Consider the following 25520-nt stretch of genomic DNA (forward strand, 5'->3'; position numbering starts at 1 on the left):
ACCTTCCCCCTTGACTGGGGCATGGGGAGATAGCCAGTAGGTGTAGCCAGATGGAGGGAGCATAGTGATTAGGTATGTGGGTGTTGGAGTTCGTCTCACCAGATTCACAATCTGCTTAGTTGTTTTGTAACGTGGGACAAGTAACTAAATCTAAGGCTCAGTTCCTCATCGATAAAATGTAAAGCATAGTGCCTGACCTATAGTAAGTTCTCAATACATGGTAACGATTATCATTTTTTAAACTGGCTGCTCTTAACCATGCTGGCTTCACAAATACCAATAGTTCATATTGCATTTGCATTTTAGTTCCTAATCCTCTTTAGGAATCCGATTGAAATTGTAGTCAGTGCCAGATAGCTGATTTCTGATGAGAAGTAACTGACAACATCCCTTTTTGAACCCCTAACGGGCTTTCCTTAAGGATTACACCACTTGCAAATATTTTGGTTGTATTATTCTGCAATGTCTTGCTGATATTGACAGGTGGTTGTAATTTTTTTTTTAATCTGAAATGTATTTCCTTTGTAAAACGTTGATAGAACTGCTAAGCAGTCCAGAGTCTGAGTCCTCCCAGACAAATGCTCCCCCTGCTGACTTTCTCTAGAGCTGCAGGGACATCTGAAGGCCTGCCAAGTTCAAGATACAAGGTTCCAGGGAATGACAACAGAGAAAATGGAAAGAACACGCTAACTTGAACTTGGTCGCTGTGTACACATTATTCCATGAGCATTATTGTCCTGTTAAGATTTGAAGATGTCAGTCCTTCAGAGAAGCGGGCAGAGGATCCATTCCAGGTTAGCTGACATACAGATCCTCCTTTAAAATAGAAAGTATGTGCAGAGGAATAAAATAAACAAAGGGTAAAAATGAATGGGATCAAACATAACAGGAGCTCGGGGGCTCCATTTAAAGTAATAACCTTTCCTTTACTGATGTAGGAGCAGGGTCTTCAATCCTACTGTAAATTCACTTCAAAGCAGTAGTGGCATGATAATAAATTAATTGTAATAGCAGGATTTTTTATTACAACTATTTCATGTCTTTTCTGCCTGAAAGCCCTAGTTTTCAGTTTTGGGGAGATGGTTAGTTATGCCCCATCAGAGAAGAATAGAAGAACAGAAGATTGATTCTGCACATTTAAAAAAAAATCTGTCATAGAGTGGAGTGTAGGAATGACGCATACTTTGGAAGAAAGAAGGAAGCAAAGGAATGATGAAGAGTTTGTGCAAAGGAGAAGCAGTTTGCAGTTCCAGCTCTTCATCTTATGAAGCTAGTAAAATGCAGATTTCAAAATTTACTTACAGGATGAAGGTTACAGCACATTGCTCACTTTTATTATCATTTTAGAGGCCATAAAATACATTTTATTATTAACTCAGAAACTCTAGTTTCTTCTGATTACAGATAATAGGAGCATTGTGTATTATTTTGCAATGTTTTTATGTCTTTTTCTTGTTTCTTATTTCCTTTCATTAACTTCATGCCTCCTCTTACATTCCTTCAAAAGGTATGATATGTTCCTTTAACACATTTATATAAATACTAAGTGTGCAGTATTTTACAGTCATTTCATTATGCTAACCTCCAAATCTATCTTGTGCAACAAAACTATTTGAAATGAATGTTAAGCATGTCGAAGCTGCATTAATGGAAGGAAAGATATTGAGAAATGACAGGTCTTTCTAACTCAACTATAAAGTCTTGTCTTGTTTTAATGGATCCTTTTAAAAATGTGATAGGGCTGACCCATCAGTCACTTTTTATATAGCCTCCATGTGAAATGTGGGTTTAAATGGCTATAGTTTCACTAATGAGAAAAGGGAAATGTGAAGATTTTTATAGAGCTTCTTCCAAGTTAGTTCCACTGCACACATTCTCCGTAAAATGATTTAGGCATCACTGTCATACAAGGGAAGAAAGTGGTAGAAATTCCAAGACTCTTGTCAAAGCTACTACTGTCGTAAGGGGAGAATGCTGAGTGCATTCAATGCTGATTCCCAGGAAGCTCCTTTTTCCATCTATGCGGATGCCTGTGGATACTATTTTACCATTTCTATGTGGATATTCACCAAAATTCTCTACGACTGTAGGTCTATTCAGTATTAACTACATAACTGCCAAAATCAATAACCATGTAGACAAGAGGTCACAAAAAAGATCAGTTTGCTTTTTAAGTTTATTTTCAGTCATGTCAACAGACAATTTCAGCTGCGTCATATGGATCAACTACATGATTATCTGAGTCACCTATTAAGGTGGTCAAAATAACCAGGTTATGATGTGCAGGCTTGATTTTAGATCACACAGATACAGTCATAGTCCATTAGCTGCAATAGCATGACACAAATGTCATTTCCATAAATTACTGCGTTATCCTCCACATTTCAAATAGATAATACAAAAACTATCATTAGTATTCACAGCAGCAGAATACACCTCTTTCCATACCAAGCCATGATTCTGGAAATACTCCAAAATCAGTTTCCCCCTTGATCTCCATAAAACCCTATCATCCCAAATAAGGATGGCATTCACAGCTCCATTCCAAATGAACAATAGATAATAAACAATGATTACCCAAACATGTTTGGTTTTCCTGCAACGGTATTTCTCAGAGTTTGTAGGAAAATTGCTCCTTCTATAATCTACCCACCATTCTGGATTTTCTTATACAAAATGTGAATATTTTATACTATAAAAATATGGGCATGTCTTTCCTGTTGTGTACATCTAGATGATTTATTTCCTATTTATCATCTCTTTGCCTCAGTTATTTATCTGTAGAATGCCTCCTTTTCTTATCTGTAAAATATGACTTAAGCACAGGGATGGAGGATTAAAAGAGTTGACACATGTAAACAATTAAAACAGAGTCTGGCACATAGGAAGTGCTTAAGTGTTAACTATTATTATTTTTTTTATTACTACAAATGCCACTTTGAACATTCATCTTTTATATAGAAAAATTATTTCCAGAGTCAGATCAGCCCAGAATAAATGAAATGTTTATGTCAAGAATGAAGAAAGACTATGAAAGGTACAAATTCATAATTGAAATATTCCATATACTTTTAGCATTTGGAAGTGTGACATTCTTTCTGACTCATCCAGATGTTTTTACCTCTTCAGGTGAAATACTGAGAGAGTATAACTATTAGTTAGAAAAAATCTGTTTCAAAGCAGATTTGCACAGCCAAAAAACTAAAAGTGGTTACACTCAGAAATAAATATGGGTTGTTTGAAGCATCCAGGGACCAAGAGAAATTACAGGCTTTAAAAAAACCAAGTCATTTTTTTTTTACAGTTAATCAATAAAGAATACTATTTATCAAAACATGTGCCAAAATGATTTGATCAGAGTGTAAAATCTAAAACAACTGGCTTTCCCAGAGGCTCAAAAAAGGTTATCTTGGGACACAGGAATTTAACTCTGCTTCCAAGTGGTAGAATGCGTGTACAGACAAGAGAAGAGCTTGACTTGCCAGCTTTCAGCCCAGAGCTGCCCTCTTCCCACAGAGCCTGGAAAGGTGCCAGGCTCCTACGCCTATTCTTGACTCTATGACAGAGCGGGTTCTTTTCCTGTGAGCTTTTCTGGGCATGAGAGAACACAGCCTAACCAGGATGGAGCTATGCCACAGAGCAGAACTATCCTCAGAATAATGTGGCAATGTTTCATGAAACCTAGCGACCACATTTCGTTTCTGCACACAGAGCCAGCCTTCAGCAGCATTGCAAAGGAGGTGACGTTTTCTCAGGACAAGGCTATATCCATCTTTAAGCATTTGGGGTTCTTACACTGACCCCTAACTTCCCACAGACCCTATCCCCAGGTACTCTCATGATGTAGTACCATGGCTCTAATCCTGGCTGCACCCAAGGAGCTTTATGAACATGCTGCTGCTGGGGCTTCCCTGGTGGCTCAGTGGTAAAGACTCCACCTGACGATGCAGGAGACGCGGGTTTGATCCCTGGTCCAGGAAGATGCCACATGTCGCGGAGCAACTAAGCCCATGCACCACAACTACTGAGCCTGTGCTCTACAGCCAGGGAGCTGCAATGACTGAGTCTGTGCGCTGCAACTACTGAAGCCCACGCACCGTGAGAAATCCACGCACCACAACTAGAGAGTAGCCCCTACTCACCACAACTAGAGAAATGCCTGAGCGGCAAGGAAGACACAGCACAGCCAAAAATAAATAAAAAAAACTTTTAAAATGTTGGTGCTTAGGCCCAACCCCCAGAGATTCTGATTTCATTGATCTGGGGTGGAGTCCAGGCATTTTTTATTTTTTGGTCATTGGGTTTTGTCTCGAGCTCCCCTGATGACACTGATATGCAGGCAGAGTTGAGAATCACTGATGGAAAAGAACAGTATTTCTCAATTTGATCGGCAGACCACTGCCATCACCAGTGATGCTTAAGAAGTCCAGATTTTTGAGCACTTGGATATTCGGAATCTGCATTTTAACAAACACCCCAAGTAATGCCCGTGCATAGTTACATTCAAGAACAAGACGTTCCCTGATTTAAACTTACGCATCATCTGTCCCATTCTCCACTAACTGGATATACTAGTCCAGAGTGATTGAGGATGGGTGCTGTTGAAGTCAAGTGTGACATTTTGACCAAGCCTCCTGAAGAAAGCTCAGAAGATGATTCCAATAGTAAGAATGTCTAGAGCAGATCAGTGAGGACGGTTTTATCTGTTTTGGTTATTTTGGTGAGGGAGCGTACAGACCAACGTTTTAGTACCTCTCAAATCCTATTACACAACTAGTTTCCAGCTTCACTTGAAGCCTGTCCTATATGCTTAGTCTCAGTTTTTAAAAGGAAGAGTTTCAATCCCTGGATCAAAACTCCTGAGCCCCATTAGCCATTTATATGAAGACAATAATAAATATTATCTCATGGCCCCTTGCCTTGTGGTTAACCAACTTCACTAGAAAGCCAATGTCTGTAGTAAATGTGTTAAACTCACAGTGAATAATGCTCGTTTACTAGCATCTACTCATTTCTCCTCAAATACATAAAGGTTTTTTGACTCTGTGTCTCCCATGACATCACCTTACATCAGTGTTTTTCAACCCTGACTGCACATTGTAATCACCTGGAGAGATTTTTAAAAATACATACATCTGGGTTGCATCTCTCAGGTTCTGATTTCTTTGTTGGCTGGGCCTGAGCATGAGAGGTTTAAGGTCCCAGGTGATTCTAATGTACAGGCAAGGCTGGGAACCACCTGCCTTAAAGGAAACAGAACAGTCTTCACCAGGTGAACCCAGCAAGGCTCACAGGAAGAGAATCAGGTAAGTACAATGATTATATCCAAGCAGGAGCTGGCACAAAGAAGGTATTTATTCCTGTGATTAAATAAATAATCCTGCTTTGAAACCTGTAGGGGCCTGAAGAGCATTATGCATGTGCCATCATGTCATGCGGTGTTGTTGTCAACGTGTCATTCTGTTTAATGTGTTCATCCCCTGACATCGTCGACTTTTCGATTTCATCAGCTCCACTGAAACCATTCCTCTTCCCAAAAATACAGATAAGGATTTTGTAAACAAATCTGGCCCCTCTGGGTCCGGATGGGTCTTTGTTTTGTTTTGTAGATCACTCTCCGGGCGCATTGTTGGAGGGGTTTGGTGGTTCTTCACCCTGATCATAATTTCTTCCTATACTGCCAATCTCGCTGCTTTCTTGACTGTGGAGAGGATGGTTTCTCCCATAGAGAGTGCTGAAGACTTAGCTAAGCAGACTGAAATTGCATATGGGACCCTGGACTCCGGCTCAACAAAAGAGTTTTTCAGAGTAAGTGCTTTTCGTTAATTGGGCCTGCTGGTTTTTATTTTACCACCTGCTCACAAAGGCAGATTCATGGTGTTTTAAAGGAGGGTTGGGAAAGGGTGGAAATATTATCAAGGCAGAGCATCTTAAAGACAGAACTACTTGCTTGATGACCTAACTCATTATCCTTTAGATCTAAGACTCGTGTGTGACCTCACAAGTGGCATGGCAAGAGCACTGAGTTTGAACTTGCAGGTTGGAATCCGAACCCTGCCACCAAGTGACTATTTATCCTTGGGCAGGTCATTTAACTTCTGTCAGCCTTGGTCCCCTTACTTGAATACTGAAGGCATTGAACTAAATATCTGTTCTCCTTTTTAGCTTTTACAAAAGCAGTGATTTTATGTCTCAGCAGTTCACTGAAGTTAGGTGATTGACTAAGAATCTGAGGAATCATGGACTATAAAATGACATTCTATTCTATACATTGGTTTTCTATTGAAATGTATTACAGTTGTTTCAAGCATTCCTGTACATGCAGATAATTCAATTTTCAGGGAAGCTGATAATTGTTTTAATTTCTTGAGTAGATTTATTGACCCCTTTCTGACCCAACATAGGCCCAATCTTAGTAGGGGAAGCAAGTTGTTCATTAGCAAAAGTTCGTAAAGCATCAGCACCACGGAAGAGAAAGAAGACAGGAGATAGAACATTATCAAGGATAGTACAATGGACAAACCACTTTTACATAAAACATCAAGATCTTTGTTGTGTAGTAACTGGTCTTTAAAAAAGGCTATTGATGGAATGTTTAAGAACTCATGCATTTATTCAGTTGCCCCAACCAGAGAAACATGGTGGCTTCACTGAGAAAACTGACCCATTCTATACATACAACTGCCTGCTAACTGTTACCTGTTATAACCCAGGTAGCTGGTTATAACAATGGTCCAGAAGCCACTTGTGTAGTTGGTAGAAAAGAAAAGTTGAGTCATTCTCTCCAACCAAAAATCGAGTTATCAGATGGCAGGTATAATTAATGACTTTTCTTCAAAGGTCCACAGTAAACAAATGTTGGTTCTAAGCCAGCATGTTTTAAGAAATCAGTAAGAAATGTATTTATATGTGTATTATCATGGGATGTATCCAATTGTTTCACAGGAAACCAGGAGGAGTGTGTTTCTTGAAATTATAGAAATTAACTAAAAACTGTTTTCATTCCCTGAAGCAGAGTGAGTTCTGATACCCTTTCAAGAATTCTCTTGGAAGGAGTTGTAGGTGGAAAAGCAGAAGGGCATTTGATTTTTAAAAAAGAAGTTTTACTGGCTTAGGATATTCCTCTCTCACCTCTACCACTTTTTATTGAGCAGCTCATAATCCCTAACCAGGGTGAGAGACTCAGTACTATTGGGGTTGGCCAAAAAGTTTGTGTGGGTTTTTCTACATGATAGTACAGAAGAACCTGAACTAACTTTTTGGCTAATCCAATAGCAGCATCAAAATGATGTGAAGATCTTATTGGACTAACCTGGCCTTGACCCGCACCTTAATGGCTGTTCCAGAAGCTTATCTGGGAATAATCCCATGCCCTCATGAAATCACTCACACATTTCAGGGCAGGAAGGCAGGGATTTCCATCTGCTGAATAGTCAGCACACAATCAGCTCCATGGAAATTTGGCTTGGTGTCCAGCTTTAGCAGAGCTAAAGTTCACCATCCCAACAGGCATCAAATTGCTACAAGAAATAATTGACCATTTAAGCTATCAAGACACCAGACATGGACCCTCCAATCAGGGATCCTTGTTCTGGGAAGCATTTTTCCTTCAAGGAGGGTTAGAAATTAGGAAGGTGTGCTTTAAAGGGTCGGAGAAGGCAATGGCAAGCCACTCCAGTACTCTTGCCTAGAAAATCCCATGGATGGAGGAGCCTGGTAGGCTGCAGTCCATGGAGTCGCTAAGGGTCGGACACGTCTGAGCAACTTCACTTTCACTTTTCACTTTTCACTTTCCACTTTCACGCATTGGAGAAGGAAATGGCAACCCACTCCAGTGTTCTTGCCTGGAGAATCCCAGGGACAGGGGAACCTGGTGGGCTTCCGTCTATGGGGTCACACAGAGTCGGACACGACTGAAGTGACTTAGCAGCAACAGCAGCAGCTTTAAAGGGTATTCGCTGCTGCTGCTGCTGCTAAGTCGCTTCAGTCATGTCCCACTCTGTGCGACCCCATAGACGGCAGCCCACCAGGCTCCGCCGTCCCTGGGATTCTCCAGGCAAGAACACTGGAGTGGGTTGCCATTTCCTTCTCCAATGCGTGAAAGTGAAAAGTGAAAGTGAAGTCAGTGAAGTCGCTCAGTCGTGTCCGACTCTTCGCAACCCCATGGACTGCAGCCCACCAGGCTCCGCCATCCCTGGGATTCTCCAGGCAAGAACACTGGAGTGGGTTGCCATTTCCTTCTCCAATGTGTGAAAGTGAAAAGTGAAAGTGAAGTCGCTCAGTCTTGTCCAACTAGTAGTGACCCCATGGACTGTAGCTCACCAGGCTCCTCTGTCCATGGGATTTTCTAGGCAAGAGTACTGGAGTGGCTTGCCATTGCCTTCTCCAATGATATTCGCTGCTGCTGCTGCTGCCGCTAAGTCACTTCAGTCGTGTCCGACTCTGTGTGACCCCATAGACGGAAGCCCATCAGGCTCCCCCGTCCTTGGGATTCTCCAGGCAAGAACACTGGAGTGGGTTGCCATTTCCTTCTCCCATGTGTGAAAGTGAAAAGTGAAAGTGAGGTCAGTCAGTCGCGTCTGACCCTTAGCGACCCCACAGACTGCAGCCTACCAGGCTCCTCCATCCATGGGATTTTCTAGGCAAGAGTACTGGAGTGGCTTGCCATTGCCTTCTCCGATGATATTCGCTAGGTGGCATCAATTCCCATTAAGCTTTCAAAGGCCATTCATCCATATTGCAGGCAAAGGAGGCTCTCTAGGAAGATTTATTAGCACAAAGAGTTGAAAGAGTGACCAAACAGTCATTGCCCCCATGCCCAGACCCCACCCCAACACATGTGTCTTTCTCAAATACTAGGAAAGCATCTACTAATCCATGTAACAATGGTTTCATTAAAGAACATCTTATTACTAGAGCCAATTTGAATCAACATTCAGTTCTGAGCAAAGCTATTGCCACATTCTAATTGGTTTGTAGTTTCTAATGTTCACCAATTCCTAGTGACCTTTACAGCCAATAAGCAATTCGTATGAAAATGGAACTGTTTTGAAAATCTGATTAGAAAAGGTGCTGAATAATTCTAGGTATTCAGTTCAGTTCCATTCAGTCGCTCAGTCGTGTCCGACTCTTTGCGACCCCATGAATCACAGCAAAGAAGTGCAAATCATTTTCTAATTCCCACTAGCCACTTTTCTTTTTCCTCAATTGGTTACTAGTGACAGCAGTAAGGACTCTGTGGGGAAGTACTTTAGCTCACAAAAGTTGATGATCTAAGAGTAGAATGAGCAGTATAGGACAAGCCAACTCTTAGCCTGATTGTACTGAAAATGTTATGTAAACCCAACAAAGGGAATGCTTGGTATTCACATAATACTGAGGGGCCCAACCAATTGGTCTCCAAGCCATTTGTCCTCTCAATATCCTCTACTCAGGACTTTCCCAGTGGCCCAAGGGTTAAGGCTCTGCCTTTCAATGCCAGGAGTGTGGGTTCCATCCCACGTAGGAGAGCTAAGGTCCCACATGCCATGGGGTGTTGCCAAATTTTTTTAAAACAATTAATATCCTCTACTCTTCCCCTCCTTGAACCCCATAAATCAGAGAAAGCAACCAGCAGGAACACATCATCTCTTACTTGGGGACTTCACTGCCACAGCATGTCACTTTCCCCTCAATCCTCCATGATCTCAAGGCAATTTTAAGAACAGCAACTCCTCTACAAAAAAAAAAAAAAAAATGAGGACCCCTGATGGCATGCCTTCTCAACATCACAGGCTAAAACAAGACCATATGCAACATTTACAAACATAACATGAGCTCATTTCTACCCATTCTCACTCCATATTAAAACCTCAGGGACTAAATAGTAATACCATAAAACAGCCTGGGGCCAGCCCTCTAGTCCTTCCACTAAGAGAAAAATAAAAGAAAATTCCTTTCTAATCGCCCTGCGGACATTTTTACTTGTCCTGAGTAAAGCTGCCATTAAAATGATATCTTTAAGTGATTCTTTTGTTTCTCTCATTTTCTGAACTATCCTTAGCCGTTATCTTACAATCACAGAAAGTCATTGGCACAGAGAGGAAGGCAGGGAGGGGCTGAGCCAAATGCATGCAGCTGGAAGAGACATCTGAAATATTACCATCAGCCCTCATGACTTGAAAACTGATTTCCTTAGACAGCAGCTCCAAAACTAAATGTCCCAATTGGAGTTGGAAGCACCCATGCTAAAAAAAGACAAGTCGACAGCTTCATTGCCATTGCCCAAAGAAATGCCACTATGATTTGGAAAACTGCACCGAAATGATCATTCTCCACCAGGTTTTGAAAATGTAACCTGATACAGAGTCATGTTAAAAAGTAGCACTGGGAGGAAAAGCAATTCCGAAACTCTCTCTGCCTTCAGACCCCTAGAAATATTAGAAGACAACTACAAATGCTTGATTTATTTTCCAGAATACTGGCGTGGGTAGCCTTTCCCTTCTCCAGGGGATCTTCCCAACCCAGGGATCAAACCCAGGTCTCCCACACTGTAGGTGGATTCTTTACCAGCTGAGCCATAAGGGAAAGCCCTCTTTTCCAGATTCTTGGCCATATTCCCACTGAAGATAGTTCAGGGGATAAGAGGAAAACATTTAAAATGAAATGTTAATGCTAATTTAAACCCCTTTTAAAAATAAATATGAATGGAAAGGAGTGGGGAGAGACATGACTTGCTCCAGTGCCCCAGAAAGTGAAAAGTGAAAGTGAAGTCACTCAGTCATGTCCGACTCTTGCGACCCCATGGACTGTAGCCTACCAGGCTCCTCCATCCATGGGGTTTTCCAGGCAAGAGTACTGGAGTGGGTTGCCATTTCCTTCTCCAGGAGATCTTCCCGACCCAGGGATTAAAACTGGGTCTCCCGCATTGTAGGCAGACGCTTTACCGTCTGAGCCACCAGGGAAGTCCTCCAGTACCCCAGGCAGGACAGAAAAATTGAAATGTACCTGCAGACTCCCCACCCCGCCCCCACCCTGGGAACTGCCCTGTCTTCTCAGTGGCCAACGTTGTAAGCCCCATGAAGCACAGTTGAATTACTCATGAAGAACGTTTTGTCTCAACACAAGACTCTGTTACTGTTGTCATCAGTAACTTTTCTTTTAATGCAGGCAGCAAAAAGAAGTGCCCTCTCAACTTGATTTGGGAAGTAGTCCCTCCAAGAGGATTTAGATTCTGCTCACACATCCTGAATCTCTCTCTCTCTCTCACACACACATGCATTTTCAGAGTCCAGATTTCAACATTTGGTGGTTATTTATTATAAGGCTTTTGAACTTTATGAGGAAAGAAGAACACTGTCTTCACAAATGTCCCCATGTTAAGTATTGGATTGGCCAAGAAGTTCATTCAGGCTTTGGCCACTCCAGTATGTTGACATTTGGACATGATTAAGAAAACTAACCGTTAATCTTCAAGTTTTACTACAACAGACTTCCCTCATCCCTTAGCCCATCCCCTTGCCTTAGGAAACACATCAAAATGTAGAAATTCTTTTGTAAAAAAATGTACTCACAAGTACCATGATGTGAGATCTTGACACTGTATCCAGACAACAGCAACCACATTTAATTAGTTTGAAGACTTATACGATGTGACCAAATGTTTGATGATATGGTGAAACGACACGCTAGGGAGCACATGATAACAATAGGAGATGAGTTGACAGTAAGGAATGGTAGGTCAGACACATTTATTGTATATATTCCTTGACAGTTAAAAAAATTTTTTGTAATTTTGACATGGCCATTTTCATACCACCTTATCCCCCCCACAAAATATTCTTTTCCTATGTCGTATAATACATTACACAGCAAGACTCATAGACCTTATAGGTTAAGGCTAGAGGCAGAGCAGCAGGTACAAAGTGAGGCTGCTGAACTGAGGCCTGGCCAAATGGGACTCTGAAAAAGGGAATGATACATTCAGACAGCTGCACACCAATATCTGTCTCCAAGACAAAGGAGGAAATGTGGCAAGATAGGCTAGTAATAATGCCCTCGATTTTATTACTTGTTCATCACTCTTTCAATAAATGTTTTGGGCAACTACTATATACCAAACTCAAAGCTAAGCACTGAAGAGCCATCTCCATGAACGAAATTAAATTTCTGCCTTTTGTGAAATCACATGAAAATACTTAGGTTTTTATTCACCATTCTTGGAGGTTATTTGGGGAAACAGATTGACTTAAAACATAGGTATCTCAGAGAACTAGATGATCATCCCTCCAGAGCAGTCAATAGTGTTGATTTCGATGGATTGACTTCCTAGCACATGCCAATCCCTGGATTTCCTTTGTGGTGAATAAGAGTAGGGTTCATGATTCTCTATAACTCCAGCAGGAAGGTCATCAAAGTGATGAATAAAACAGAAATGGCCTCTACCCCCTGAGAGTTCACAATCTAGTGGGCTGACAATTTTCAACACATGTGTGTGCTCAGTCATTTCACTCATGTCCAACTCTTTGCAACCCCATGGACTATAGCCTGCCAGGCTCCTCTGTCCCTGGGATTCTCCAGGCAAGAATACTGGAGTGGGTTGCCATGCCCTTCTCCAGGGGATCTTCCTGACCCAGGGATCAAACCTGCATCTCTTTTGTCTCCTGCATTGGCAGGCAGGTTCTTTACCACTAGTGCCACCTGAGAAGCCCCTTTCAACACATATTCACATATCTCACCACACTTATTCACATGAAAGTCCTGCCAGGCAACCAGAACAGGTGTTATTACACCTCCTTCAGGGAGGAAACATTGAGGCAAGATGACACTGTGACTTGAAAGCTGCTCAGCTCAGTGGTGACCAGCTAGAATTCTGAGTCTAGATGGGGTCCTCTTCCCATTCCATCTCAGTGCCTTTCTGGTACAAGTGTTCATAGAAACATGAGGAACTATGTATGAACCAAGCCTATAGGATAGAGCATGTTAAGGCATCTCTATCATCTCCTGGTTGATCTTTGTTTTTATTCCCTCTGATGGATCAATTAGAAAAGGAAGCCTGTACACACTTTTATATTACATTTTGCCATGCCCCCAAAAATCTCAAAAGGATCCAAGATAAGAAGGCAAAGAAAAGGAAAACATCCATAAAACTAGAGCAAATGCCCCAAATGCAGTAGACTGCTATTATTCATGGTTTGTTATAGCTTCTGATATGACAAGGGTTATGTCATGATGTAGATAAAACTGGAAAGAATAAGAAGATGAAAATGATTTCTAGTTCCACATCCACTGAGGACTTTCTTGTTTTTCTTTGGGTAAGGGTCATTTGGTCTCAGTTTCCTCATCTATCAAGGGAAATATTCCCTGCTCTACCTTCTGTATGGGGTTAGTTAGAAGGTAATATCAGAAAAAGCTCTTTAACAATATGAAGGGTTCTACAAATCCCAGGAGACTTAAAGGACCCACCAGTAGAGCAACTGAAGTATAGAGACTATCCAAATAAGGCTCTGAGGAGACGTGAGAGAAGGGTATTTCTCAAAAAGAAAAGAACCTCTGCTTGCTCAATGGAAGAGAGTTGTCGGGGGTGCGGTGGGGAGTAGCGTTTCCAGCTTTGGGAGAAGAGAGAAAACTCATTTATATCCTTTCCCCATCCTCCTGGATCCTATTCCTACCCCTGTTATAAAATATGACCTCATCTCTTAGTCCATCTCTAGCCATTCCTTTGTGGTCTGCAGATTCAATAACTTCACTGTGCACAGCTTAAAGCTGCCCTTGAAGACCACCTAGAAACTTCAGGTGCTTCCAAGGTGGCATGCAGGCCATTTGTCCAAAGTGACCAACCATATGGATTTCATTAGCCTGTCTCCGTTAGTCCTCCCAGATAACCTACTTGCTTATGAGAGCATGTCACAGCTCAGGAAGCCTTAGGGGGTTAAGTCTTTGTTATCTTTGAGGCTGCCAACTCTCTCAGACCACACAACGATAATTAACATCACACAGGACTCCCAGATCTTTGTGAGAATTCTTAAACTCTCTTCCCTAGAGGAACTCACCACAGGACCTCTCTTTCCTTGTCTAACAAAGTCAAAACACCTAATAGCCTCCCAGTTAGAAGATGGGGACCCATCTGTTCAATTAGACTTCCCTTGAATTCACCTGGCAAGCCTGCACAGGCTGATTATTTATGATTCCTTTCTATCACCATAAGAAGCCTAAATAGTTGATCAACTATTATTGATCAACAACAATCAACTAAAATTTCGACTGAAACTCAAATCACAAAAACATGCAATTAACTAGAATGCTGGTATCACTCCACTTTGGAAAGAAAGAAGAAACTCACACAAATAAAACCTTGATGTGAAGTTTTCTTTCAAAAAGGCTACAAGGTGAGGCCCTGTGGTCAAGTTCATTCCAACCTTCAACATCTTCCACTTTTTTAACCAGTGAGTAAAGATATATTGAGTGTCTACTGTATCAAGTTAGGTACCAGGGATACAGTAGGGGAAACATGACAGAATTTGCCTGCCAACACAGGAGACGCGGGAGACGTGGGTTTGATATCTGGGTCTGGAAGATCCCCTAGAGGAGGAAACTGCAACCCATTCCAGTATTCTTGCCTGGGAAATTCCATGGACATAGGAGGCTGGTGGGTCACACAGTTCATGGGGTCACAAAGAGTCAGACATGACTGAGCATGCATGCACGCACGTTTTGTTGGAAGGAGAGAAACAGTAAACATATAAACAAACAGGTGCATAAAATAATTTCAGGCCTCAATAAGCACTCTGTATATTATGATAAAGAATGACTTAGAGAGAACTGTTTTAACTGGGAGCTTGGGATGGAAGAGGTTTGAGGAAAGCCTCTTTAAGGAGGTAACATTTAATTAAAGATCTGAATGACAAGAGTTAGCCATGTGAAAATATGATGGAAGAGTATTCCAAACAGCAGGAATAAGAAGTGCCAAGGTCCTGGAGCAGGAACAATCCTGGCATGTTTAAGGGACAGGAAGACGACCTTGGTAACTGAAAAATGGATTTATATGCTAGAATTATAGCAATGGAGAGTATGTAAAGTGGTCAGGTTCAGGATATATTTTGGGGAGTCTCAGAATTTGCTGATGCATTGGATAACATTTATGAGCAAGGTGGACGAGCTCAGATTTTTTACCTTCCTTTTCAGTGGTCACTAATGAAATCTATAAGTCCTACATTTATCAAATGATCCAAGGATACTTGTAGTAACTATAAACTATAGCAACAAACAAAGGGCTTCCCAGATGGTGCTAGCAGTGAGGAACCCACTGGTCAATACGGGAGACTTAAGAGATTCAAGTTCGATTCCTGGGTCAGGAAAATCCCCTGGAGAAGGAAATGGCAACACACTCCAGTGTTCTTGCCTGGAGAATCCCATGGACAGAGGAGCCTGGCAGGCTATGGTTCACAGGACTGCAAAGAGTTGGACATGACTGAAGCGACTTAGCACACATAGCAACAAAGCAAACTGTAGTAACAAGGGCTGAGAAGGTACACTTACACTAGGCCTGGTTAGGAAATTTTTCCAAGTGGGAAAATAAGTCTTAAGGTTAATCATCAAAGAAATTTTAGAAGTCCAGAAGCCCCTAATGATTCATGCCTTTACTGTGTCTTATTTGGTCTTCTTAGAAGATGGTTTTATGGCAGAGGTATATTTTCACAGACAACTCACTCCATTTTGCAGAAAAACATTTCTTTACATTCCTTTTTCTGCTACCTCACTTTTGCCACCTGGCAGAAAAAAATACACCCAGATAAATTCAGGCAAACAGTGATTTCCCAGTCATTTCAGGATTTTTCTCTCTTCCCTGGGATAATATCCAAGTTCCAGGGAGTTTACATGGTGTCATGGCATCAGGGCAGCCATCTAACCCCAGAGCATCAGGATCACTTCCAGAATCCACTGAGCTGTACCACCCAGCTTGGATGTCAGGTAGTCTTTCTCCTCCACACAGACATTTGCTGCAGCATCCCTTCAACCAGGCCACAAGACCTCTGCAGACCTACATAACCCTGAGCCTATTACCGGGCTGTCTCATTTTTTTCTCTCTTTCTCTCTCTCCCCTCTTGCACAGTTGTAGTGCTACTGGAATAGTCTCTTTCTCTCCTTCCACCTGTCTGGGATAGCTCCTTCCTCCTCCAGGCCTCGTGTAGCCATTGCTATTCTTTGACACCAGCACCAAGCTAGACACGGGCTGTTCTCTTCAACTCATCACCCCTATGCTACACCCTAGGAAGTGAGAACCCATTACTTCTGCCCTGGGAGTGCCATCCTCTCTCCTCCTTGTGGAGAGCTGGGATGAGGTGGGAATCAGGGCACAGAGACCCTTCTGTGGTGCACAGTCCAGTCTGACTTCTCTTGTACTCCTCTCTGCCTCAGCTCTTATCTGGCCTCCAAGGGTAGTTAGTCTGGCTCATTATCGATCTGTTTTCCAGTTTATTGAGTATGACATAAACTTCATATTTCCATTTTGGTCTTAGAATTTGGAAACTCAAAAACCTCTCTTTTTTATCAGAAAGTTTGGTTCTTACTAATTGAAAACTTGGCCTTCAAGGTAGTGTTGGCTCTGCCTTTTAAAACAATTTAATGAAGATACAATTCACCCATTTAAAAAGTACAGTTCAATGAATTTTGGTATCTTACATTATTAAAGTTTAAAAATTATAATAAAATATATATACCATAAAATTTGCTGTTTTAACCTTGTTTAAGTATGCAATTCAGTGGTATTACATTTACAATGTTGGGCTTTCCTGGTGGCTCAGAGGTTAAAGCATCTGCCTCCAATGCGGGAGACCCGGGTTCGATCCCTGGGTCGGGAAGATCCCCTGGAGAAGGAAATGGTAACCCACTCCAGTATTCTTGCCTGGAGAATCCCATGGACAGAGAAGCCTGGTAGGCTACAGTCCACGGGGTCGCAAAGAGTCGGACACGACTGAGTGACTTCACTATAACCATCACCACTATTTCTGAAACATTTTCATCACCTCAAACAGAAACTCTATAACCGTTAATCAAGAACTTCCCATTTCCCCACTCTCCCAGCCCTTAGTAACCACTGTTCTACTTTCCATTTATGTGAATATATGGAATCATACAATATTTGTCTTTTTTTGTGTGACTTACTTTGCTTAGCACACTGTCTGCATGGTTTACCTATTCATATTATAGCATGTGTCAGACCTTCATTCCTTTTTAGGATGAATTTATCTAATTCACCACTTGGGTGGTTCACACATTTTGGCTATTGTAAATAATGCTGCAATGAACACTGATATACAAACATTGGTTCAAATCCTTGTTTTCAATTCCTTTTGCTATATACCTAGGAATGGAATTTCTGGATCATATGCCAGTTCTATCTTTTCTACTGTAACTTTTCTAAAGTCTATTTTGAAACAAAAGATGAGTGCATTTTCTGTTCTGCTTTCTTCCTAATCTTCTCTTAAGCCATTGATGCCTCCATCCCACTAGGAAGATCTGGTACCTGGTATTGGGGGCAGAACTTTAGTTAATATCACAGAGAATTATCTTGATACATGACTTGAAGTTGAAAGGGAGTTGAAGTTGAAGGGAAGATATGCTATGTACATAAGTGTTGAAAAAGACCTAAATTCCTGTTGATTCCACACACCACACATATATACAGAGGGTCCTGGATATTTTAGCTAGTGATTTCATCTTGTAGTAACATCTTAGGGAAGCATCCTTCCTCTTTCTGTATTTGGGCCACAACTCTGATGCCCCAACAAGATGGCACTAGAATGCAGGTGATGAATGGTAGAATGAAACCCATTGCCATCCTGTTCTCAATGGTTTAGAACGTTACCTGTCAGAAGGAAGGGATTTGGATGCAGATCATCTACGGCATTTCTTTCCAGTTGTTCTGATTGTAGGTATTTGTCTATATGCTATCGTGATCTTTTATCTGTACACTTCCTGGTGCACTAAATGAAGAAGCTCCTGAAAGTAGTCAGCTGCTATCCCTAGAGAAACCTGCATTCTGGAACTTATTCTTACTTCCCAGTGGTATCAAAATTCTTATGTGGACACAGCCTGATATAGTTCACTCTCAATTTTATTTCCCTTGACCCTGTAGACTGGATTATAGACTATTTCTTGTATCACTCAGTAATATTGATTTTCAAATTCACTGGGTGAGGAACTCTGTCCTAGACAGTCTGGGAAAGAATAGGAGGTGCCATTCAGAATGCTGAGTTCAGTATGAAGACAATAAAGAGGTTAGGTGACTTAATCGGAAAAGGTCTCCGGAAAAGGGGGCATCTTCATCTTGAAAATATTTGGAGAGAAAAGAGAATTCAGAATGAGTGCAAAGGGTATCTATTTGTGACCAAAACAACAAGAAGACAGGCCATAACTTTACGTCAAGTTAGACTGTGGCCTCTATTGACTGAAGAACTGTTAATTCTGTCTAGCGTTCACACTAAGATTTGTTTGCTCAAAATAGTGTACGTAGATGTGTTTTTGGTGGGGAGAAGTTTAGGGTGAAAAAAGTTTCCAAGAAAAAAGTATCATAGTAGAAACAATAGTATCATAGTAGAAATCAGAGCTCTGAGCTCTGCCTTATTTCTAGTTTTGTAATTCATATCTTGCACATGAAGATGAGGTTCATAAGTCCAAAGAATACCTTGTTTCTCCAGAGAATATTTTGCTTCTTTTGCATGAGTTTGAGGAACCAGTCTTGAAAATCAAACTCCATCAATGCTTTGGCAAATAATACCAAATTGAAATGAAAGAAAGGGCAGCCATCTAACCCCAGATCATCATAAAAGAGCCCTTCGTATTTAAAAACAACCCTACTGTATTAGACATTATTTCACCTAAAATAAACAGCCCCTTTCCTGATGTGACAATAATCATGAAGAAAAACACATCAAATCCCCTTTACACAGAATTCTAAAGTTTGATTTCAAAATATTTGTATCTTGCCCCTTTCCTGCAGCCTCTCTCTCTCTCTCTCTCTCTCTCTCTCACACACACACACACACACACACACATATGCAGGAGCACACATGCACACACCCCACAACTTGGGCAATTGTGATTAGCAAATAATTAAAGTTTATTACATATAAAAGCACCAGGAAGTAAACTGCTCCACTGACCATATCCTGAAGAATGCTTTTCCTTTATTTTCTTGGCCTGGGGATTCAGCCAGTTGTACAAATAAGAAGGTTGAGAATAGCATGGTCAATGACTGAGGAGAAATAGAAATTAGTTCAAGGAGGCTTGAATACATGTGTACAATATGGATCCAGAGAAAGTTGTTAAAGTTAAGGGACACCTCCAGATCTCCAGAGCTGACATCAGAGGACAGTCATGGGTTCTCATAGTTCTCTACTGGTCTTGTCTTAAAACATTTCTATCTGGAATTGCCCAAAGGGCTGACCTACAGGGACTGGTCTGCAATTTTTTTTTAACTAGATTGTTTCCCACGTCACAAGAATTGAGACTATTTATCCTGAAGAAAATATGCAGAAGTAGAATATATTAGGATTCTCTTCAACTATTTGAAGGGTAGATATTTTGAAGATGAGTTGTACTGCTTCTGTGGGGCGCTAAGGGACAGAACCAAAATCAAAGTGTGGATATTACAGGGATAGAATTTTAGCTCACTGTAAAAAGAACATTCTAATAAAGGAATCCAAATATAGATTGACTGCATAGATAGTGAGCTGTTCCTCTTTGAATGGCTATCGGCCAGGAATAGGCTAATGGCCACTTGTCAGAGATGGTGAATAGAGGACCCAATAATCTGATGAATGACTACACTAGAACAGTGGTTTCTACCAGAGGATTTCTGCTTCGATGATTTGGATTTGCTTTTTTTTTTTTTTCCTACTAATCCTATGTGAAAGATTCAGGGAAGAGGCTGGAGTCTGGGCCTGTGGGACAGAGAGAAATCTGAGCAGAAGTTTCTTGAGAGTGGTCAGAGCTGCTGGCTGACTTGTAACCTCCTCCTCTTAGTGTTCCTGTCAGAGTGGAAGAGAGAGGAAAAACATACCTCATTAACAGAGGCCAATAGGAGATGACCATTTTGGGGCCTGGAATCTGAGGTTGGGCTGGTGCTGAGAGTGAGGTGCCCCAAGTGCAGGGAAGCTCAAGCAATGGTATCACACTGGAGATTAGGGTCAGTAAAAGTCCTTGAAAACTAAAAGTGAGAGGGAAATGAGACTGCAAGGGAATGATACCCAGAAGCCTGGAAATGGTTACAGTTTTGACCTAAATTTTTTTTTCCTCTAATCTATATGACACCCTTCCTTTTCCATTGCTCATTTACTGGATGGAGCCTGGGTGGCCAGGACTGTTGTGTTAATGTCTTTATGGACAAGCCCCATGATTCGAATGTTCTATCCTAGAGGACTGGAGGTGGCCAGATCGAAGTATGGGTTATCAGTGGAGATTTTCAATCAGGATGACCTAGGTTACAGGTAAGAAGGATTTCTCGAGGGAAAAAGAATGGGACAGAAGTTGTAGACTAGGAACTGGAAACTCCTACCCTGTAGAGAAGAGCTCTCTCCTAATTTCTTTTAACCACCCTCACCTCCATTTTTCTTTTCTTTTTTCATCTACTGGGTCTTGGGGCTCAGGGCTGCTGTATTAATGCAGAGAACCTCTTACCTCAAATGTCTCAATTTAGGTGAGCATCCCTAGGTGTTAGTCAACATGGAAAAATAAACACAGTAGAACCTGGAAAGAAGTAGGGGCACAAGAAATTTCATAAGGAGAAAGGACAAAGGCAGGGATTGCTCAGGAGCTTGAAATCTCCTGTCAACGTGACAGAGGCTGCCCTACCAGCCCTTCCCCTAACTTTTGCACATTTACCAGCAGGGTCTCAGGTAGCCAGGACTGCAGTTGCAGTGTTTTTCCAGGAATCCCAAGCTTCAAAATTCCCTAGTCTAGAGGACAGTAGGTGAACAAACAGAAGGGCAGGGCTTCGCATGGGAAAGTTCAGGTATTAAAGCATGGTTGGCATTTACAGTAGCCAAGACATAGAAGCAACCTAAATGTCCATCGAAAGAGGAATGTATAAAGAAGATGTGGTACATGTATACAAAGGACTATTATTCAGCCATTAAAAAGAATGAAATTATGCCATTTGCAGCAACATGGATGGACCTAGAGATTATCATATTAAGTGAAGTAATATCACATGATTATCAATTACATGTGGAATGTAAAAAAAAAAGATACAAATGAACTTATTTAGAAAACAGAAACAGACTCACAGACATGGAAAACAAACTTACGGTTACCAAATGGGAAAAAGGAGGAGGGATAAATTAAGGGTTTGGGATTAACCGAAATACACTACCACATATAAAATAGAGAAACAACAAGGACCTACTGTATAGCACAGGCAGCTACACTCCTTATCTTGTAAATATATATTATCTTGTATATTGGACACAGCTGAGGTGACTTAGCATGCATGCACATACGCTCTCTCCTATTATCACATTCCTCCTTACCTCCCTCCCTTTTGGTCCTTTTCCATGCCTTTTATTATGAGGCAGCACTATTGTGTTACTGCTTTGTGGATGCTTCAGGGAGCCTCATGCCTCAAAGCTCCCAACTTTGAGGACCTTAGCTGGGTAGACCTGAACCCAGTCACCAGGAAGGGCTCAAAATGAGGACCATACATGCTATCAGGAAGAGGAATGTATTTTAAAATTGCCTCAGAGGGAAAAGCCAAACCATGCGTTGGGAAATTCCTGCCCTTCAGCAGGAAGCACTTTTCTAATGTACCCCTCCCTTTTCCTTACCCCGTTCTCTTTCCCCATTTTACCTGCTGGTACTGGGCATTGGGCAACCAATGCAATTGCACTCGTTTCTTACAGAGACATTAGGGAGACCAGGGTTGAACCTTCCACACGTAGGAGAGTCATTGACGGGCCAGCCCCAAGTAACCATATGGCAGGGTGACACCTCCTGTGAGTAACTGGAGGTGACTGGTGAGGGGAATATTTACCAAGGAGGTTTGATGAGAGCTTATCTTTCTAGAAAAGAATAGGTACAGTAAGTTTTGATAACCACACTGAAGTGCTGGCTCTTTGGCCTTAAAGAAAGAAGTGAGATGGCTGTGATCTTTTCTCCCACCTTCCTTTATGAATTCTATAGTGCCACTGCCATTTTTATATGCTATGGCTATTAGGTAAAGAGAAGTGTGATGCACCAGGCTGGTAGTAGGACCATTCTGATTCCCAAGCAGGAGAGAAATGCTTTCCAGCCCAGAAGCCAGATTGCCCAGCCTTCCTGCCCACCATTGGCTATGGGGGCAGTCAATCAATTTTCTAATCAGTGCAAGCTGTGTGCATTGACACGACTCATACAGGGTTAAGCTGCTGTGGGCAACTGCAGAGTTTTCCCACCACAGATTATTTGCAGTGCTAACAAATATTTGGGTTTTTCTGTAAGAGCTTATGGACAAACCTGAACAAGTTTTTTTGGTCAACCCAATACTTAAGAGGAACCATTCCTTCTTTCTAACTTCCTTTGGGGTGCCATCATCTCCCAAACAGAAGTATGGGTCTTGATTAGTCTAGAAAAGAGAACTCTAGCCTCCTCGCTTGCCGAAGACTAATTTTTCTCTCTTTTATCGAGACCAGATCAGTTTCGGTAAGGCTAGTGTATGATCTTTTCCATTGTGTTCCACTAGGACCCTTGCTGTTGCCATAGATACCTCTTCCAGTGGCACTTACAAGATGCAGTATATTATGCATTATTTCAGGACCTCCCACCTTGAATCACTTTGTACTGGCTTTTTTGTCTTCCCAGGCAATTATTGGGCTTGCCCTTCTGCCAGTACAGAGATTAACAAGGACTAGTTAATACCATTTGTTATCTTTAGGACTTCTCTTTTATTCCAAAATGTTTGGCTTCACAACACAGCTGAACCCTGCCCTTAAGTAATCCATATACCAGAAAATTCACAACTGGTAAAAGCAATAAATAATAATTACTCATATCAGAAACATATTCTTCCCTGGAAAACAGAGATCCCCCTAGTGCATTTTTGTGTTTACAGATCATTAACTGCTTGTCAGAGAAACCTAAGAGGAGGGCTTTCAGAAATAAACATAAAGCAGCCCATGCATTGGCAGAGAAATAAAATTTGATTTTCAGAAATGAATCTAATTCATGGCACAGCTTTTTCTAGGAATTTGTCTGTTACATGATGGAAGGCATGCTTTTAGGTAGGCAAAGCAACCAGGGAAAGGAAAGTTCATAGGTGTTGGAAAACTTACTTACTGAGGTTGAGCCAGTCTACATAGGAATGGTTGTAGCATTCCAGAAGTCTGGTACTTAATCTTTGAGTCTCCCTTACCTGCATCAGTCATTTTTCAATACTGTGAGTCCATGTCTTCCTCACACTGTACTATATATTCAGCACATCCCATGTTGCCAATACAAAAATGATGAGAAACTTTAAAAGTTCTGCATTCCCTGATTTTGTATTTAAATTTGTAATCTTAATGTTGCATTAATGGCCTACTTTGCATATCTGTTTGATTGTACCATCTTAAAGATTCACTTAAACCTGGGGAGGACAGCATGACTCCTACCTGCTTCTCATTAATAACATACTTTTCTGTGAGTGGATAATGAATGACCTGGGTAGAAATCAGTAGAAATGCAGATTGCCATCAGGTGGAGAAGGGGGAGGAAATCTACTTTGTCTGCCACACCAACAAGCAATTTCAAGGCAGAAGGTAAAAAAAAGAGATGACAGTCTAGGAGGGCTCACAATGAAATATTCCCATCTTTATATGTAGGACTCAGAAAAATCCTTCTGATGGAAATTAAAGTTTGCAAATGACTTTTGAAATCTTGGATTAATAGAAAAAAAAGCCATTTAATTATGAAGAAGAAAACCAGATAACTCTCAGCCACAGACTACCCTAAGGTGCTCTGGAAAACATACAGATCTGTATAAGCATTCTTAATTTGTTAACTGCTGTTTGTGGCACCCTGGTGAGGATGGAGGTAATGGGCCGTAAGCAGTCAAGCTGACAAAGGTCAGCCACTGGTTGATCAGAGCTGGAATAGAAGGCAAACTGGAAGGGACTTCCCTGGTAGTCCAGTGGTTAAGACTCCAGGTGTAGGTTCGATCCCTGGTCTGGGAACTAAGATCCCACATCCCCACAGCCACACAAGAAAGGCAAGCTGGAGAGTATTACAGGAATATAATCTTTTTTAATCTGAAAATATTTTTCATCTATTTATTAAAATTGTAGTTAATTTACAATATTATATTAGTTGCAGATGTATAGCACAATGACTCAGTATTTTTACAGATTATACTCTACTAAAAGTTATTACAAGATAATGCTATGAGTCCAGTGCTGTACAATATACCCTTGTTGCTTATCTATTTGTGTCTCTTATATCTTCATCTTGCCCATCCACCCTTCCCTCTCATCACTGGTAAACACTAGTTTGCTTTCTATATCTGTGAATCTTTCTGTTTTACATATGCATTCATTTGTATTATTTTTTAGATTCCATATAAAATTGATATTATACAGAATTTGTCTTTCTCTATCTGACTTATTTCACTAAGCATAATATTTTCTAGGCCCATCCATATTGCTGCAAATGGCAGCAGTTCATTCTTTCTTAAGGTTGAATAATGTTCCATTGTGTGTGTACATAAATATAATATCTTCCTTATCCATTCATCTGTCTATGGACATTTAGGTTGCTTCCACGTCTTGGCTGTTGTAAATAGTGCTTCTATGAACATCTGGTGTGCATACATCTTTTTGAATTCGTGTTTTCATTTTTTAAGGAAAATACGTAATTTCAAAAATATTGGCCTGTTGACTTTTCTGAAACAGCAACAAATAATAACAGTTTTGCTTGAGATATAGAAGGGCTGTTTTTAAGTAACATTATTTCTTTGGTAATAAGGTCCTGGCACAGAAATGGGGACTTTAGAGAAAAGCATTTCAAACTAACGACTGCTCATAAATTATCCCACAGACCACGGATTTCACAGGTTCCAGAAAATATATGAAATTCAGAAATACAAACTAGGCTTTCCATTTCCCTTTACTCTTATAAATCCTTTAGGATTAAACATGGCTGCCTTCTGCAGTTTGACAATTGATCTTTATTGAACAGAAATTCAAGTCAAATGAAATAATTGTTTAAGTTTACAGAGTTCTTTTTTTTTGTTTGTTTCTGTTCGGTAGTCACAGTAAATACACAGTAAATACAAAAACTATGTTTTAGCCTAGTTTTATAGATGATTTAAAACAACATTGCTGCAACTCATTATTCTCTTTCCTTTTTAAAAAAATTTCTAATGGAGTTTGATTTACAAATAGTCAATTTGGCAGCATTGGTTTCAGCTTTTTGTACACCTTGGTTCAAGTCACTGGTCACTGTATGACAGTAACCAAGCTGAATGACTGTAACTTTCAGCCTAATTCCCCCAGTCTTAACTCTGTACCAAATGCCAGTCCCATCTTTCCTTT

At 41.0% G+C, this 25520-nt stretch overlaps 1 protein-coding gene across 3 annotated transcripts in view; it reads left to right on the forward strand.

Moving 5' to 3' along the window:
* GRIA3 (glutamate ionotropic receptor AMPA type subunit 3) overlaps positions 1-25520 on the forward strand; it is a 314305-nt gene that overhangs the window by 245695 nt on the left and 43090 nt on the right. For all 3 annotated transcript variants that reach the window (XM_055437923.2, XM_088834231.1, XM_055437921.2), the window contains one exon: positions 5610-5808. In XM_055437923.2, coding sequence (XP_055293898.1) covers positions 5610-5808 — 199 coding nt within the window. The remainder of the gene's footprint in view (positions 1-5609; positions 5809-25520) is intronic.

Source organism: Moschus berezovskii, chromosome X (genome assembly GCF_049115385.1).
Source record: "Moschus berezovskii isolate FMDL1 chromosome X, NW_MosBer_1.0, whole genome shotgun sequence".
NCBI classification, from domain to species: Eukaryota; Metazoa; Chordata; class Mammalia; order Artiodactyla; family Moschidae; genus Moschus; species Moschus berezovskii.